General features: G+C 39.8%; 1 protein-coding gene across 4 annotated transcripts in view; it reads right to left on the bottom strand.

The window, feature by feature from the left end:
• sptbn2 (spectrin, beta, non-erythrocytic 2) overlaps positions 1–18,698 on the bottom strand; it is a 73,063-nt gene that overhangs the window by 11,037 nt on the left and 43,328 nt on the right. For all 4 annotated transcript variants that reach the window (XM_062047751.1, XM_062047753.1, XM_062047752.1 and 1 more), the window contains 23 exons: positions 17,535–17,686; positions 17,257–17,430; positions 17,089–17,180; positions 16,916–16,996; positions 16,215–16,330; positions 12,066–12,178; positions 11,800–11,987; positions 11,493–11,610; positions 11,247–11,405; positions 9,976–10,278; positions 9,687–9,840; positions 9,200–9,594; positions 7,624–7,887; positions 7,337–7,548; positions 5,211–5,348; positions 4,903–5,122; positions 4,217–4,753; positions 3,502–3,704; positions 3,310–3,400; positions 1,384–1,530; positions 982–1,245; positions 639–863; positions 470–559 (listed from right to left, as the gene is read on the bottom strand). In XM_062047751.1, the coding sequence (XP_061903735.1) occupies positions 470–559; positions 639–863; positions 982–1,245; positions 1,384–1,530; positions 3,310–3,400; positions 3,502–3,704; positions 4,217–4,753; positions 4,903–5,122; positions 5,211–5,348; positions 7,337–7,548; positions 7,624–7,887; positions 9,200–9,594; positions 9,687–9,840; positions 9,976–10,278; positions 11,247–11,405; positions 11,493–11,610; positions 11,800–11,987; positions 12,066–12,178; positions 16,215–16,330; positions 16,916–16,996; positions 17,089–17,180; positions 17,257–17,430; positions 17,535–17,686 (4,436 nt within the window). The remainder of the gene's footprint in view (positions 1–469; positions 560–638; positions 864–981; positions 1,246–1,383; positions 1,531–3,309; positions 3,401–3,501; positions 3,705–4,216; positions 4,754–4,902; positions 5,123–5,210; positions 5,349–7,336; positions 7,549–7,623; positions 7,888–9,199; positions 9,595–9,686; positions 9,841–9,975; positions 10,279–11,246; positions 11,406–11,492; positions 11,611–11,799; positions 11,988–12,065; positions 12,179–16,214; positions 16,331–16,915; positions 16,997–17,088; positions 17,181–17,256; positions 17,431–17,534; positions 17,687–18,698) is intronic.

Below are 18,698 nucleotides of genomic sequence, written 5' to 3'. Positions count from 1 at the left end.
CATAACTTGTAAAATATCAACTACAATTGAACTACAATTGTGTTGGTTGTGTATTTTACTGTATGTACACACTCAGGCTCCCACAGCCAAATCTACTTCTGGCACCAAGAGTAATACAGTAAACCCTTCTTTATCACTGTTAATTTGTTTCGGGCCTAACCATGGTAAATTAATTTCCGTTAGGTAGGAATTGTTCATTATAAATGTATATTTTTTTTATCTAGAGCATATAAAACCCTGTTTACAACTTTCTAAATACAGTTTTGCCATGAAATAACACCCACTTAGTCACATACACAAGCCGCAAACTTTGAAGCCCAATGTGGCGAGGAAAAACTGTATTACAATACTCACCATGCTGCAGTCAGTCCTAGCCCCTAGCGTGTTACACGAGTAATATTAAAGAATGACATTGGGCCACAAACAAAATCTTGTTTAGACTGTGGCAAAAAGGTTTAAAAAAAAGTACCTGGTTCTTCTTGATAAGTAGCTGCACAGTGGGAAGATCTTTTCCATGGTCTGTAGATGTTGCCAGGGGCATCCTCTCTTTTACCCACAACTATACATTAAAAGAAAGGGCCAATTATGAGCAAAAATAATCTGTTTTATACTTGATCATCCAATTTATTGTAGCTCACTATTTCATCTTCCAGATCTCTGTTGAACTGGTGTGCTTCTTTGGATGCGAGTAGTCTCTGTCTCCTCAGTTTAAGAGGATCCTGAAGGCTGGAAAAGCTGTCTGTGACGCGCCTTTGTTGACCATCTACCTCAGATAGTCCAGCGTCTTCCTGAGACAAAGCCAAGGCTTGGGAGTGCAGGGACTGCACCTCCTTCTCTCTGACCTCCATTTGGTTCTCCAGTATCTACAAAGTTGTGAGACAATCATTGTCAACCAAGCAGACATGACCACCACGTGTATGCATGTATAATATTATAATAAATATGTAAGGATATTAACTTTTCATTGTATGCTTGTACTACCTGATGTTTATTGAGCAGGATGTTGACACTCGTCAAATCCTTTCCGTAATCGTCACTTTGCAGCTGACTCTCTAGGTTTTTCACCCAGCCATCTAGAGCAGAGCAGCTCTGTGTGAACAGCTCTGCCCGGTTGGCATCAAACAAGCATTGGGCTTTGGTGCGGGTGGTGCTCTCTAACTCCTCCCACTGGTGCTGTAGGTCTTCCAGGGTTTGCTGGACAACAGGTTTTAATTCTGGCTTCTCTGCCACAAGAGCCTGGCCCTCCTTTTTAAGGAGACATAAAAGATACCACCTGTTAACACACTGCTAAATCATGGAGCTACTACCAAACTACCACCACACAAACATTATTAATACAACTTGTGAGGTAATTTCCTCAGTCGTTGTATAGGGCAGTCACACCTTGTCAATTTTGTCCAACCAGTCTTTGTTAGAAGCCAGCTCTGCCATGAAGGCCTGGTGTTTCTGCCACTTGCTGTGAAGATTTCGGGCTTCATCATACGACATGTCCTGAGCAGTCAGCATTTTTTCATTGATCCATAATGTAAGCTACAGAGAAGATAACATCAATGTTATTATTCTTTGCCCTGTATTTTCGTATGATTTGAAGATTTAGGCCAAAATTTTGCAAAATTTTCACATGCAGTCATAGTTATCATACGACCAAGCATTGCTCAGAACAAACTACTTTGCCTGCGTATCATTCTGTGAAGTCGAATGCCCAAACAATGAATCCTACGCTTTGTTGACTGAGATTCTGTGTTTTGTTTATTGAATATGACTGCAAAAAAGTCACCATTGGGCCACAGAAAGTTGAGAGAACCAGCACTTTCATAAAGCTGAGAAACCTGTAGCATAGTACAAAGGTGGCTTGGCCCTGTCCTCCTCCCTCTCCACTCATTGGCGTCTTTGGCAACTACCAGTAGTCTTCAATAAAGGTAAAAATTACATTGAAAAAGTTATATCTATTTCACAAGGTTTTCTGCATTTGATTTTCTATAACGTAATCACTAACTGGTGGACCACGGTCCGAGTCCAGAACCGGGCGCCAGGGGCAGTCAAAAATTTACTGTAAGTATTTTAAGTTTTGACGGAACGCTTCTATTTTGACCGGCGCAACTTTTATAGACTTTACGGCACTGGTTCATGCGAGTTAAACCATCCCACATGATACTGCTCAGCCAATCAAATTTGTACATTCCAGGTGGTAGACATGGTGACTGTAATGCAGAGGCAGAAGAGAGAGAAGCGAAACGAGTGACCTGAACCTTGGCAGGACGAAATGTTCTGTATCTGGACCCATTTGTATTTTAATTTAATTTCATTACTAGTTTAATTACTAGGGGTGCACGATAAATATCGGACAGATAATTGTCAGACTGATATGAGGAATTATGTCATATAGCTAAATCCGATAAAATAAAAAAATGGCTCAGGAAAAAAAAAGCTTTTTTATAAAAAAATGTATTAATTAATTTTAAAAAATGCTCCGATGAGGCAAAATGATCCATTCTGTGCTGTAGGTGGGTTAGAGTGGGAAAATCAAGCTCTCCTTTTCTCTAAAGCACTGTAAACGGCCTGTCGTAAACTTATTTCAGTCATGATCTAGCAGCATTTCTGCCGCCTGTCTGCTTTTTGTTGCAGTGCCTGGTTTTTGGGTCACGGGGCAAAGCCACCTGCGCGCAACCCTGTTACTCATTTCCGTCTGACTACTTAAGCTCTCCAATCCATTCAATCGACGGCAGTTGATTCCTGATGGTTCACCCTTGCAGTCGTGTTCATCTCCTCTGCTTTGGCTCCACTCACGCTTCTCGTTTTCCTGTGGCTGTGTCCGCGCGCTGCTGTGTAATGTTATTGTTGCTGTTATGTAATGTTTTCTCTCCACACCTTTTGAGTGTATTTTCTGTTTTTTCACATCTTTTGTGTGCATCCTTAGTTTTTTTCCCTCACTCCTTCCTTAGTGCTCTTTTTGTTAATTATTATATGTATCTTCTATTATTATGTTTGTTCTGCGTTGGGATTCGATGAGGTTCCACTCCGCCTAAGCCAATCGTGACACCCTGAGCTCACTGTAAAAAAATATGGTGTCGATCGTGTAGGACTTCTTCACTGTTTGTTTGTTCCTCAAAAAAAGGTGTGCACAAACTACAGTTAATTCCAAATTACAAAAAAAAAGTAGATATAAATACGTTATTGGTATGGGTCTTGAGTAGCAGGAAGTAATGTGTATCATTAATGGCTTGAAAATAAATATTGTTCATCCCAAATACAGTATTTACGATACTAATGTACTCATTAAGCAACAGAGGCACTGTATCAATTTTTTACCTCCTGTCCATCTTGAAGGAAGTGCTGCAGTTCACGGTTGTCCTTAAGTTTTGCCAGCAATTCATTGGCAGACTTTTTATTCTTTAGATGCCTGGTGAAATTCAATGACAATGTTGATTGTGAAGATGCCTTTGCATGTAAAAAAAAATAAAAAAAATTCATGATGAATATTAGTTTTAACAGTGTTCTCACCTTTCCTGAATAGAATCCACTTTTTCTTGAATCTTATCGGAGTTTGCGTTGCCGTCGTTAATGAGGCGCCGCCCCGCCTCCACAACACCAGTTATCTTCTCCTCGCTGGCTTCTGTGGTAGTGAGAAAATCTTCATACTTTTTAATGGCCTTGTCTGCTCCCTGAAGACTTGTCGGCATCTCTGTGTGGGACAACACATACTCCTGCAAAAAGAGAAAATAACAATTACCCATTTATTTTGGTAAAACACAAGTAAAAATGAGGGCTAAATTAAGGAACTATATTGACAACGATCAGTATGTATTCTTTTCTAGTTATTATTTTTTAAATGCAGGTTTCTTCTTTTTGATTAAAATAACTAGACATAGAACTGTGGTGGATCTAACAGCTCTTCTGTTAGTTTCTCTAAAATGATGTAATAGTATGTTTGGAAAAAAGCCTTCAAAGCAAGAGCTCCGATTTCAATCATGGCTGCAGGCGTGTTTAAAATTATCAGTGAAATGAAAACAGTTAGGTCATGTTTTTTTTTGCACCTACAGGCTAAAGTTTCATCTTTATTCCTTGTATCGTTCCATCATGACTGCACTGTGTGCTCAGCCCACCAGTATAGAAGACTGATGTTTTGGTGTTGGCTTTTAACTTTCTTGGGCTCTACGTTTTTATATAAATGTGGTTGTAGGTTTGTGCTAGAGATAATCAAGTTATTTTTCCTAACCTGGCTATTGAGGAAGGCCTCTGCCTGCTTTGCATCCCTCAAGAAAGTCTGAAAGTCAAAGGCTTGGGCCAAAAGACTGTGTCTGTTCTCCCACATTTGCCGCAACTCATGCCAGCCAGTATCCAAAGCCTGGAGCCTCTGTGCCAAGAACATGTGCTGGACATCCGTCTGACCATGGGTAACCTCATCACCGACCACTCGCATTTTCTCGTAGTCGTCTTTATAGTTGTCCACTTCATTTTTGATGTTCTCATGCTGGGCTAGTAAACTCTCAGCCTCAGGTAAAGAGGTGGGACTGTCCTCTGACGCCACAGCTGTCTGGGTGCGGGAGAGCCACGACTGGAAGTCATCTAGATCCCTGAGGAAGCCTTGCAGCTTACTGGCCTCGCCCAGTGACTCCTCACGTCGTTTCATGGTGGAGTTCAACTCCTTCCACACTTCTTGTATCTCCGCCAGGCGACCTAAAATCTCATCAGCTTGATCCGGATGTTCCTTGGCCAGTTTTTCTGCCTCCTCTTGCAGGTCATTTAATTTTCCCTATAAAGAAAGAACCAATGTTTTAACACTGTAATTGTTCCATATCCACACCACCAACATGAGTGAAAAACAGCATAGTTGATATGTACATAACGCCAACACAGATTTTATGGTGAGTTCACAGATTTTACTCCATGTGGCCTTCATACCTGAATAGCTTCCAGGTCTCTCTCCATGCCTGTGAGTTTGCGCTGTAGTGCCATCACTCCAGTCAGGTCATTTCCCAAGCTCTGAGTGGATTCAATAACCTTGGTCTTTTCTTTCATCCATGATTGGATCTCATTACACTCCAGGTGGTAGTTCTGGATGTTAAGGGCTGACTCAAGGCCTTGTTTCTTTTGACCAGACAGTTTTTCAAATTCTTTCCATCTAGGGATAACACCAAATGTAATTATTGATATTAGGTTGTGTAAAATTGCCGTTTGCTGGGTCATCATCATCATGTGTTATCCCTGACCTATTGTTCAGGTGGTCGCGTGTTTGGTGGATTTGGTCTTTGTTACAATTGTCAAAGGTCAACAGCTGCTCAGCCACCTGGTTCACATCAGTGACACGAGTCCCTAGGTTGTTCATCTCTGGTTCCAGGGTCTCGAACCTACAGCCCCACAAAACTCAATTAACAGTTTGTACTAATGGTTACATAATGCACTATAATAACAAAACCAAATGTGAGAACTATGTAAACAGGTACAGTAGCAGAATTGCTTCATAGTACAATTTTTACTTGTGCTGGGGATGCAACGATTAACCAGTTTTACTATTAACCGCGATTAAAACGTCACCGTTATTTAATCGCAAAGGCTTCACGACACTGTGTGTTTTAGTCCACCTCACTTTCTATAAACAGACTATAAACAGCTACGTTATTTTTGGCACAACCTGCACAAAACAAAGTTACACTTTATATGCTTTATACATCTATTGAGAGACACGCAAAAATGGCAGTAGGACAAAGTAGCAAACTGTTCCCACACAAAAAAAACTGAAGTCGGCAGTGTTAGTGTTAGTCTATGGGTACTTTTAAAAAATGACCAGGGAGTCGAAGACCATTTGCAAAAAGTTACGGCTAAAGGCTCTAATACGTTCAATATGGTGCAGTATTTGCAGGATTACGACTCAGCTTTACGTGCAAAACTAAAGGTAAGACGTAGCAACTGAATTAAATTATGTTAGTGGCAAGTTACTTAATGAAGAATTGAGTTGGTTGGGAGTTAAAAATAAACGTGTCACTTACAATCAGAACGCAATGGGTACTCCTGTCAAGGGCTTCAATCAGTGACCATTTAACCATAGATATTTCTTCGTCCTGTCTGTGTTAAATAAACTATAGGCATTGTAAGTTAATAGAGCCAGTGTAAAATACACTCAATTCCAACTCAATTACAGCAGAAATCTCTCACCCTCTTTATGGTGAGTTCCAGCTCCCACCATCTGGTCGGAGGCTTAGGTGCAGAACATCTCCAAATAAGAACAGCTTTGTTCCAGCAGCAGCTACGGTATTCGTTTAAACAATTTTTTAAAATTAAATCAAGGTAGTTTTATCTTACTGTCTTTTATTAACTTTTACTCTGATTCTTTTTATTGTTCATGTTAATTTTTCTTTCTTCTCTTCCTGGTCCTGGTCTCAAGCAGCCTTTAGACATGTTCGTCATGTTGTGATTTGTTTTGTGTTATTACTTTTGTTTATTTTAATTTATAATAATAAATAAATGATAAATGGGTTATACTTGTATAGCGCTTTTCTACCTACAAGGTACTCAAAGCGCTTTGACAGTATTTCCACATTCCCCCATTCACACACACATTCACGGCGGGAGCTGCCATGCAAGGCGCTAACCAGCAGCCATCAGGAGCAAGGGTGAAGTGTCTTGCCCAAGGACACAACGGACGTGACTAGGATGGTAGAAGGTGGGGATTGAACCCCAGTAACCAGCAACCCTCCGATTGCTGGCACGGCCACCAGATGCCATTCTCCATTTTAAAATGCAAAATAAATCTACCTTCGGGTACAAAGAAAGTCACCTTGACCTTGACACTAACATAACAACAGGTGCTTGTATCTATGGGATCTAACTGTGCACTTCAGTAATTATCAACACAGCATAAATATATTATTAAAATGAATAAATAGGCATGGATAGCAGTTGATGACAATATCACTTTAGTTTATGAGTAACATTTTCCTTGAGGGGGGGTCAATAAATTTGATCTAGTATTATATTAGTATTCTTGTATTAGTGATACAACTATTAATTATTTGATGCATTCATTATTATTTTTTGTTTATATTTATTATTTTGTACTGTTATTATAATATTATTTCATTACTGTTATTTCCGACAGTAATAAATAACATATCAAAATCTCAAAAGAAAGACTGTTATTTCATACATTTGAATTACTCACTGCATAATAATCGTGAAACCGTAATTATTACAATATAGTACTATAGTCGTACAGTCAAAATTTATAATCATTGCATCCTTACTTGTGACATACATAATGTTTATAAGCAAGCTGTCCAATATTGGTGTATATGACCATGGTTTTAGGTGATCTTCTGCATCTATTCATGTTCCTGACCTTTGTTGAACCACTTCCAAGTCTTCCAGTTTGGTCGGGATCTCCATGCCATGTAACCACTTCTCTTTTTCTTCCACCCAGAGTTGGCAGGCGCCCGCCTCACTGAACATGCGATGAAGTGCCAAAGCACCTTCCAGTGCCTGTCGCCGAGCCACCGAGAGGGATTGTAGCTCTTTGTAGCGCTGCTCAATAGCAGGTAGTCGACCCTCCACCTACATTGACAATAAACAATAATTTAAGACATGACATCATTTGAAACGTATGTAAAAAAAACAACGCATGCATACCTGGGGGAATTGAAGATAGGCTTGTGGCAGTGCTTGGACTTGCTCGTGCAGGGAGTCAATGAGGGGCTGGTGGCTCTTAATCTCCTCTTCTATTTCTCGCTGCTTGCGAGCTAAAGTTTGGGTGGAGAACTCGTCGTGACCCATTTCCTGAGTAGACACCTGCCTTAGAGTTTCCATTAGCCATGCCTCCATGTCATTAGCATCTGCTTGAAACTGATGCATGGCCACCGAGTCCTTAAGCTTCTGTTCTCTGAGCTTTGTTGTCTGAGAAATAGGAAGAACATGAAAGTAACAATAACAAACTCCCAACTTCTTGTATTTAGTGTATGGGGCAAACCTTATCAAACATTTGAAAGCGGAACTGTACTTTTTTAAAATTTTGCCTGTTTTAACAATCATTTTGAGAGAAAAGAACACACGTGTGTTTTTCTTAGAATTCTAAAGGTGATAAAAAACGTTTCAAAGATGCGGCTAATGAGTCACCATTGTAGTCTTCAAAACCCTCCATCAACGTTTTGTATACACGCTGTGAATATACATTATATATAATGTAGTAACAGACACGTTCATAACTATTTGTAATATGTACAAAGTTTACCGTATTTTGGTCATTTCCATCGTTTCCATAGCAACACAATTCCGACTTCCGGCAACAAATGTGTGTTCTTACTTCCGGAAACAAACGCGAGAGTGTTCTAAACATGGCAGACTTGGTAACAGACAACAAACACGACTATTTTCGGACAAATGAGGATTCACAATCTTTTTTTTAAGCTGAATATACAGAGGATGAACTGCTGCTTATGGAAGCTTAGCGAGCACGAAGAGAGGGTAAAATGTTGTAGCAGAAGGAAGCCGAGGTTGGTGTGACTTGACACGGCAAATGTGGAACTTAGAGCCAAGCTACGCCGACATAAATGGCGTGCTTACCAAAACTAAACCGGAAAAAAATGTCCCCGGCCAGCTGGAAGAAGCAGACAACTGTCCATCTAGTGAGTCACTATAATATTGATCATGATGCACGCAGCACATCATGCTATTGTTAGTACAACTACATACACTGTCTATATAGATCTCTACAAACAAAACATGAAATGTGGGCTAATACTTTAAAGATACTGCAATATGATTGTTCATGTTTTTAAGTCAGTACAAATTTGTGTCCTATAAAATTTTGTTGAGCATTTTTTTAAACTCAAAAGCCACTCAGCTAATGACGCAAAAGATAGTTTACGGCTAATGTCGTAGCATGCCGTTGCAAGACAACGTGCAACTACGCTAGAAAAAGAATTCCTCAGTGTTCACTCTTACAATAACAATGTTGTTACAGTTTGTTATACAGGTTACGGAATGTAAATGAAGTATTGTTGGCGGTTTTTGGATGCATTTTTAAAGTGACTTATAGGATTGCTCCCATAATCTGCATTGCTAGCCACCTAGAACGAGGCAATTATTACAAATTACAATGCAAAAAAACCAACCCTTTGTCTTGTTGTCTCTCATAAATATTGTGAACAATAGGATAAATTCCAAAAAAGTGCAGTTCCCCTTCAAAATAATTGTGATCAGCACCCACCTCCAGCAGATGTGTCCACTGTGCACGGATATCTCTGATATTTTCTGTGACTTCCGGGGCTCCAAAGTGTCCCTCGTCAACTAAAGCTTCCCCTGCAGCAATACTGTTGCTCAGAGGGCCATAGCGGGCTGCCATTTCATCCGTGAACGCTTCATGTTTGCTGACTAGGTGAAGGGCAGAAGTTAGGTCCCGGCCACACTCCCCACTGGTCAGAATCTGCTCCTGTTCTCGGATCCAGGCTGCCTCCTCGCCCAGGTCCCACAGGAACTGCCACAAGCGACGAGAATCCTCAAGGCGTTCTCTGCGCTGTGCCGCAAGTTGACCAAGCTCCTCATAGGCTTGGCCTAGCAGGTCAACTTTTTCACTTACAAGTCCTGGCTCACATGGTTTGTAAGCTGGCAATTAGAAGGCCAGAGCATGGATCTTAGATGTCTTATGGCATAGAAATTGTAAACAGAATGAGCAAAAATAATGTTTGTAAAATCACCTTGATCATGAGAAGTGAAGCGATTTGCAGCTCCCTGCACTGCTTTGATTCCTTCAGCCTGAGCTGAAATATCAGCCTCCACTAGATTATGTGTCTGAAGTAGGTCCAAAACATCATGCAAATGTTTGCCACTATCTTGGGACTGGAGACGACTCTACACACAAAAATACAAAATTAGTATATTTAACTCAGCACAACATGGCATATTGGCTATCTATTGTAAAATGTTGTGTCTACATTTCCATTCAAAGCCAATAGAATGATTATCGGTTTTGGAGGCGGGGAATACCTTCATGTCAGCCATCCAGTCCATTATGTAGCACATCTCTTGGAAGAGCCTCTGGAGGTCGCGATGGGCATTTAGTCGCTCTCTGCGTGCTGCCAGAAGCTCCTTGAGGTATTCCCAGAGACGAAGCACATTATCCCTTCTTGCGAGCACACGCCGGACATCGTGGTATCGCTCTGCCTCCAGCTCTTTGGCCACAGCCTCAACAGCGGCCACGCGCTCCCAGTATGCACCAATGTCTGTCTCAATTGCCTCATGTTTACGGGTGGCAGCTTCCACCGCGCCCAGGTCGGTTCCAAAATTGTCCTGTGGACATAGTAATAACTTTGGGTCATTCCACAGAATCAGTGCCATCTTTCTCTCAAGTTAGTAAAATATATAAGTGCACAATAAACTTAACAGATTTTTTACTTAATTATTACTGCACATTGATCTGATTTCATTATTAATAAACACAATTTAAAAGAGGAATTTAAACTACCCTAAACACTGGAAAATACAATTTGTTGCCTGCACTGCTTCCTAAAATTTAACTTTATCACAAAATATAATAATTTAAATCATTCAGAAATGTAATATTTTTCACACAATTGTGTTGCTCCTTATCCTAACTATAATTTAATGTTTTGTCTTTTAACAAATATTTAGTTAAAATTCAAACTTAAGTTGTGTCCCTGAGATTTCACTGAGTCTGGTTACCCAAACAATAAAAAATGTGGAATATTCTTTAAGTCACATGGTCCATAGGAAGTTGCATCATTTGGTTCCTCTGCAGGCCATAGAGAGGTCTCATTCATTACTTTATATGTTCTATGATATTTCAACAAGACAAAATCTCAGCACAGTCTTGCTCCTCCAATATTTTTTGTATATTATTTATTCTTTTTTTTTTTAGATTGTATTTTGTGTTGAATCATTTTAATGTGTTTAGAGTGTCAACATGCTATTAGCAAAATGTGATGTGGCTATGTTTCATGTATTGGCTAATTCTATGATAAAATCTTACCGTTGTTACTTTTAGTGCTGTTACTTAAACAAGTAATTTCACCAAAGAAACCTTGTACAAAAAATGTTGCCTGAGATGGGCCAATACACATTTTGAGTAGCTCTATATGTGTATTACCAGATTTAGAGTTGAAAAAAGAAAATGTAAGTTAATTTTGAGAGCGTTAGAAAAAGTAAATTACACAGATTTAGTAGACTGGGTCTAATATTTCCCAGTAAAAGTATGAATGTACAGTATATGTGGCTAGAGAGGGATTCCACTGACTTACCTGAGACACCAAGCGCTGATTCTCACTCAACCATGTTTCCCGCATAGCAGCCTTGCGGTCAAACCGTGCTGCGAGCATCTCAAGCTTTTCTTGGCGGATTAATTCATTTCTGAGGGCCAGCTCACGTTCATGCTCTGCCTTTTCAAGCCGCTCCCATGCCTACACATACAGGTAAAAACAGCATGTAGGCAACACTTTGTAACGAGGAGTAATTGATGCATGGAAATGTGTATTTTACAATAATACCTTATTGACATCAGAGATTAGTTTCCCTTCTCTTGGCATGTAAACTTTCTGGTTGTTTGCTCTCATCTTGCTCTGGATGGTAAAAAGAAGGACCTCCAAGTTTCCTTTTTCCGTAAATCTGTGGAGACAAACAAACTGTGCTCTAAAATCTTCTTCCCAACTTTTGCATTATAATCAAACAGAACCGGGTTCACCACTGTCATAATAATAATTTTAATAAAGATGTGAGATAGGCTCCAGCGCCCCCCGCGACCCCGAAAGGGACAAGCGGTAGAAAATGGATGGATGGTTGGGCTCTGTTACTCACTTGGGCGGTTTCTCCACAGTCCGGTAAGAATTGAAAGCCTGAAGCTGATTCTGCACAGCGCTGAGCGAGTTAGCCAACTGCCGATCATTTAGAGTCACTATGGTCTGCTCAATCCACTCCAGCAGCTCTGAAGCCAAGGTCTCATACTTCTCTATAAGCTGATCTGCCTCAATGGCATAGTCAAGAACCTGCAAGAGAGGCATGTGGATGAAGGCAACTAGCCAAGTATTTCCATAATGTGTATTCACTCAACTCTGCATGCATACCTTGCCAATTCGCTTGCCCTCCACTGCTAGGGCCTTCATCTTTGAGAAGTAATGGTAGTAAGTCGCTACATAGGTAATGATGGACTTCTCGTCCGGTTGATCCACATTAACATCTGTGGGGGGAAAAGAGTAGAGGGAAGTAATTAAATCAGAGTTTTGCAAGTCTCAATAAGTTTCAAGTCTTTAACCCCAAGTCTCGATTCAAGTTTCAAGTAAGCCGTACAAGTCCAAGTCAAGTCTCAAGTCAAGACAGGACAGGTTGAGTCAAATCTCAAGTCATCATCTTGATATTTTTGAGTCCTTTCAATTAGGGCTGGGCGATATGGCCTTTTATTAACATCTCGATATTTTTAAGCCATATTACGATACACGATATATGTCTCGATATTTTGCCTTTGCCTTGAATTAACACTTGATGCATATAATCACACCAGTATGATGATTCTATGTGTCTACATTAAGACATTCTTGTTCATACTGCATTAATATATGCTAATTTTAAACTTTCATGCAGAGAGGGGAAATTATTTGTATTTATTAAACAATTAATAAATAGTGGCACAAACGGGTAATTTCAAAACAGAAAGTGCAAGATTGTCAGAGACATTTTAAAACAAGCTATTAGTTCATTTTTTGCATGTTGTCACTAAGATGACATATCAAAACAAAACTAAATTAAAGTAAACTTTTTGTACAGAACCCCACTACAATATTTTAAAACAAATAAAGTACACTTTTGTGCATGATGTCACACAAGATATTTCAATAATTGTCAAATAAAAATGAACTGCATAATAGGAAATCAAATTGTGTATGTCCTTCGCTGTGTGGTAGGTTACTGCGGACGTTATCTCCTTCTGTTTTTTCAGTGCTGGTTGCTTCGGCATTGTGTTGGGTATGGCACCGGCCGAGATGTTGACATGCGGAGTTTCAAGCACTCCTTATTCTCTAGCGGGTGACTTTTCAAATGATGTTACAAATTAGTAGTGCTGCTACTTTTTGTAGCAACGCTTTTTCCGCATACTTGACATATTACGGTTGTCTGTTCAACATCCAAACAACCGCCAGACGATGGACCCCGTGCTGTTTTTCTTGGGAATCATTTCTTACTTCATTTGTTACCAGATTCGCATCTTTCTTTCTCTCGTATTACCACTCGCACTGCTCCGCTTGCACCACAGCTAACGTTACCCATGCCGCTACCTCTCAGCTCCGCGAGAGCGTATGACTTTGCACGCGCGACAGTATGTGACGTATGTAACAAGGTGTGCTTGTTTTATGTCTCTGTGAGAAGGAGAGACAAGAAGGAGTGAGAATCGCCGGTAGTGTAATGCCCGCAGCTAAAAGCAACTGCGTGAGAACGTATACTCGAATACTCACGATATAGTAATTTCCTACATTAACGGTGCCTACTTTCAAGTCTTAGGCACCGTTAAGTATTCATAGTCACTAAAATATTTGCCATTTGAAAAGGTAAAATTTTATTATATTTGACATATACATCAATTGTTTTAAAAAAAAATTGTCTTACAATCTTAATTACATTAAAACCCAGTGTGATATAGGTTTCTATGACTCTCAATGTCATTGTTCATGATTTAAACTTAGTTTTACTGCAAAGACACAAATGTGAAAGTCACTACACACAAGACTGTTCTCACTAGCGGTATGAAAGAGCAGGAATCAGGTAAGAAAAATACTCACACAAGAACTACTTCAGTATAGGGGAAAAAAAACAGCATATACAGGTGCTGCTCAATAAATTAGAATATGACCAAATAGTTGATTAATTTCAGTAATTTCATTTAAAAAGTGAAACTTGTATATTATAAACTTTCCTTACACACAAACAGATACATTTTAAATGTTTATTAATTTTAATGATTATAAATTGAAACTAATCCCAAATTGAGTATCTCAGAAAATGTGTATATTACTTTTGACCAATAAAAAAAAGGATTTTAGAAATGTTGGCCAACTGAAAAGTATGAACATGAAAAGTATGAACACTCAAAAGCACTCAAGACTTGGTCTGGGCTCCATTTGCCTGAATCACTGCAGCAATATGGCGTGACGTAGATTAGATCAGTCTGTGGCACTCCTCAGGTGTTATGAGAGCCCAGGATGTTCTGATAGTGGCATTTACCTCTTCTGCATTGTTGGGTCTGGCATATCGCATTTTCCTCTTGACAATAACGCTTTGATTTTCTATAGTGTTGAGGTCAGGCGAGTTTGCTGGCCAATTAACAGGGATACCATGGTCTTAAACCAGGTACTGATAGTTTTGGCACTGTGTGCAGTAACCACAGTCAGTAATGGTTTGGGGTGGAAATTTTACAGTAAAGTTTCCAAAGTCAGTGATGGTTTGTGTTGCCATGTCATCTGCTGATGTTGGTCCACTGTGTTTTCTGAGGTCTAAGGTCACTGCAGCCGTCTATCAGGAAGTTTTAGAGCACTTCATGCTTCCTGCTATTGACCAACTTTTTGGAGATGCAGATTTCAGTTTCCAACAGGATTTGGCACCTGCACACAGTGCTTAAACTACTTGTATGTGGTTTAAGGATCATGGTATCCCTGTCCTTAATTGGCCAGCAAACTTGCCTGACCTCAACCCCATAGAAAATGTATAAGGTATTGAGGAAAATGCAATACGCCAGACCAAACAATGCGGAGGAGCTAAAGACCATCAGAGCAACCTGGGCTCTAATAACACCTGAGGAATGCCCCAGACTGATCGACTCTATGCCACGCCGTATTACAAAAGGAGCCCCGACCAAGTCTTGAGTGCTTTTGAGTGTTTATAGTTTTTATGTTCATACTTTTCAGTTGGCCAACATTTCTAAAACCCTTGTTTTATGAATCATAAATAATATTGTAATTTTCTGAGATACTGAATTGGGGATTTTAATTAGTTTTCAGTTATAATAATTTAAATTTAAATAAATAAACACTTGGAAAAATAGCAGTCGGTGTGTAATTAATGTGTATACAGGTTTCATTTTTCAAATTAAATCACTGAAATAAATCAACTTTTAGGTCATATCCTAATTTATTGAGCAGCACCTGTATGTTAACAATAAACACTTTACTTTGCTGCTGCATGTGTAAATAACCATTTTCACAACAGGAAGTACTCCCACAACACTATGTCCAAGCACCAACATGGCCCCTTAAACTTGGAATAAGCTTTCATCGGTAATAAGGTCGTTTTTAGATATTTTTTAAATATTTTTTTTTTGTATTACTAGTACACATTTTGACAATGAAGTAAACCGCAGGAAAATCAGTTGAAAAATGAGCGAGAAATTATTTACTCTCATTTACATGAATTGCATTTGGTGACAGTTGCCCTAACTAAGATGTAAGCCACATAGTCACGTCACAGCAGGCTGCTCCTGCAATTAAATATCTATGGGGAGTTCCGGTTTCCTGTCATTCTTTGAGGCCCTAGTTTTATAACATATAGTTTTGTTTTATGACGTGTTTATTGATAGTTATTGTTCATTATTTTTTCCACAGTATCGCAGTGGTTAATGTTTACGTTTTGCTGACATTTATGACGTTACCAGTATGCACGCAACTTAAAACAGGCGAGGAAGTAACTACACAACAAGCAGTCTAAACTTACGGTCAAACAAAACTAGAACACGTCTTGAGTCCAGTGTCACTGCTCACCCTTTCCAATTGTCCACGGTTCTTGCTGTGACATGAGCCCGAGATTCCGCTAATATGCAAATTATTACGTGAGCAAGAATTACGTTTTTTTAATTGATTCCTCGTCAATAGATACTTGTCCAAGACCAAACTTCTCAAGTCTTTTAAAGTCATCAGACCAAAGTCAGAGTCAAGTCCAGAGTCATTGATGTCAAAGTCCAAGTCAAGTCTTAAGTCTTTGATGATATTGTTAAGTCATCAAAATTGTGACTCGAGTTTGACTCGAGTCCAAGTCTTGTGAATCGAGTCCACACCTTTGAAAAAAAATGCTTTTCATTCATATTCAAAAAGAAACTATGTGATGTTGTCTGAGCTATAATTAAGCCTGGTAAGCCATCAATCAGGCCCCCAGACTAACGATGTAGTGAATGGAAATGGACTGGCAGTACGAGTTACATAAGGCTTTGTGTGTTTGTAGTGGCTTTACCCACTCACCTTCTGGGTCCAGGAGCTTAGTAAGGCCCATCTCCTTCTCAGCCACATTGAAGGCATTCTGTAGATTGTAGTGAGCGTTGGACCTTTTCAGGTTGTCAAACTCAATCAGGTCAGGTCTGCGGGGGGAGGCCAGGGGACAATTATTATCTTAATAGGAACAAACAGCAAGCGATATCTTGAAATACATTTTAAAACCAATTCCAAACACGATTACTCTCTCATTAGAAAACGATCAGAAAATAGGCATGCAGGGCACCTATGATAAACAATATAATGTGCGGCCTCCTCTGCAGTAGTAGTTATGGTAACATGATGGTTTACACACTGTGTCCTACACCCTAACTCCCTTCAAATACATTGAATCATTCAGTTAACATAATCTATTCATGTGGCACAATTACCAAAAGGATGTGCAAGTGAGTTACCAAGACGGGCTCAACATATAAGATAAGTGGGTTATTATTTCTGTGATCTAGGTCATCTTGCTCCCAGTTTTATTTTTATCCATACTGCCGACTGAGAAGACCTGAATAGAAACACCCATGAGAAGTGCAATGGTAGTGCAACAAATGATACAACTGTAAAAAAAAATGAAGATACTTGACATTTTTTTTACTAACTCCCCTTTAAAATGAATTTAATACAGCTAATTTCATTACACATGCAGCAAGCCATATCAAGTCCAAGTAGAAGTCAATGACCTGTGTTTGTGCACGATGGCATTGAACGCTAGACCATCCCTCCAGCTGGTAGTGAAGTTGTGGATGTTGACATTGGGGTAGCTGCAGAGGTGATAAATCATTGATGTGACACACACATTTCAGCTGCATTAGCAATGCAACAAATGGCTTATCTTTTGAAAGTAATTTCTCACCCGGCAGTTTTCATTTGGCACCAAAGGAGAAGGGCATCTTTAGCAGATTTCTTCTCTTTGTTGTCCTCCGTTTCAACACTGATGTCCTGAATCTGCAACCATATTATGTAATTAGTTTAGATGGCCACATACCCCAAAAGGGGATTACACCGGGGAACTGAATGGTACCTGGAAGCGAAGAATGATGGTCCAGATGAGACCCAGTGTGAGACGGTGATTCCCATCCACAATATCATGTGACCCCATGTTTTCTAGATGGACCTTTTGCTCTTTGAGGAACTGCAAGGCTTTATCAACATTCTCCAAGCAGTGGATACGCATGCGGCCCTTAGTGGGCTTTGGCTACAAAAGGAAGAGACAAAAAAGAGCTTGTTGTAAAGGCTACCCTTAAAATTATTATATTTGGTGCCAGGATGGTAAAGACATTTTTTTTGTGAGATACTGACCAGCTGTTCTCCTGAGAGCACTTCCAGCAGGCGGATAAGCATGCGGCCGTCACGCAGGTCTGTATATAAGTCACCGATGCGACAAGTTACACGACCTAAGTGGGAGTTCACCCATTTGGTGAAGGTCTTCTTCTGGACAGCTTCACGCTCGTCTGGGAGGGAAGAGAGAGAGAGAAAGAGAGAAGGGGTTTAACTCTTCCACCAGATTGACCACCATTGCAGCAGGGAATAAATAAATCGGACATCTCACAGATAAACTTATATATATTCAATCACAAAGATCAATGTAACGACCGCTTAGGGAAATGGTTCTTTATTTGACAAAAATTGCCTTTTTAATGATGTTCAAACAGTAATTATATGTCCTTAGAACTTGTTTATGACCTCTAATCATGAAAAAATAAATCACCTCCCTCACAGATTCACTTTTGAGAGAGCAGTCATTTTTTAAAATGTATATATACAGCAACATACATTATCAATGTTGATGATGTAGAAAAGTTACAATCAAATCAAATTAGCTTCATGGCATGGCCTCTTAACTTCATGTGAGTGATTATGATTGACGACACCTGTTGGCTCCTCTGAGCCGATTTAAAGATGGCTCATGTGATGCAGTCATTAGACTCGGTTACAAACGCGACAATGGGAAAGTCAATGAAACTCAGCACAGATCTGAAAAAACTAATCATTGACTTGAACAAGTCAGGAAAGTCACTTGGAGCCATTACAAAGCAGCTTAAGGTCCCAAGAACAACTGTGCAGACAATTGTTTGTAAGTATAAAGTGCATGGCACAGTTTTGTCACTGCCACGATCAGGAAGAAAACGCAAGCTATCACCTGCCGCTGAGAGAAAATTGGTCAGGATGATCAAGAGTCAACAGAGAACTACCAAAAAGCAGGTCTGCAATGAATTGGAAGCTGCTGGAACACAGGTGTCAGTGTCCACAGTCAAGCATGTTTTGCATCGCCATGGACTGAGAGGCTACCATGCAAGAAGGAAGCCCTTGCTCCAGAAGCGACAGCTTAAGGCTCGTCTAAAGTTTGCTGCAGAGCATATGGACAAAGATAAGACCTTTTGGAGGAAAGTTCTGTGGTCAGATGAAACAAAAATTGAGCTGTTTGGCCACAATACCCAGCAATATGGTTGGAGGAGAAAAGGT

The sequence above is a fragment of the Entelurus aequoreus genome, linkage group LG05 (genome assembly GCF_033978785.1).
Source record: "Entelurus aequoreus isolate RoL-2023_Sb linkage group LG05, RoL_Eaeq_v1.1, whole genome shotgun sequence".
Classification (NCBI taxonomy): domain Eukaryota; kingdom Metazoa; phylum Chordata; class Actinopteri; order Syngnathiformes; family Syngnathidae; genus Entelurus; species Entelurus aequoreus.
The sequence above is the reverse complement of the archived record's forward strand: the minus strand, read 5'-3'. Positions and strand labels throughout refer to the sequence as shown.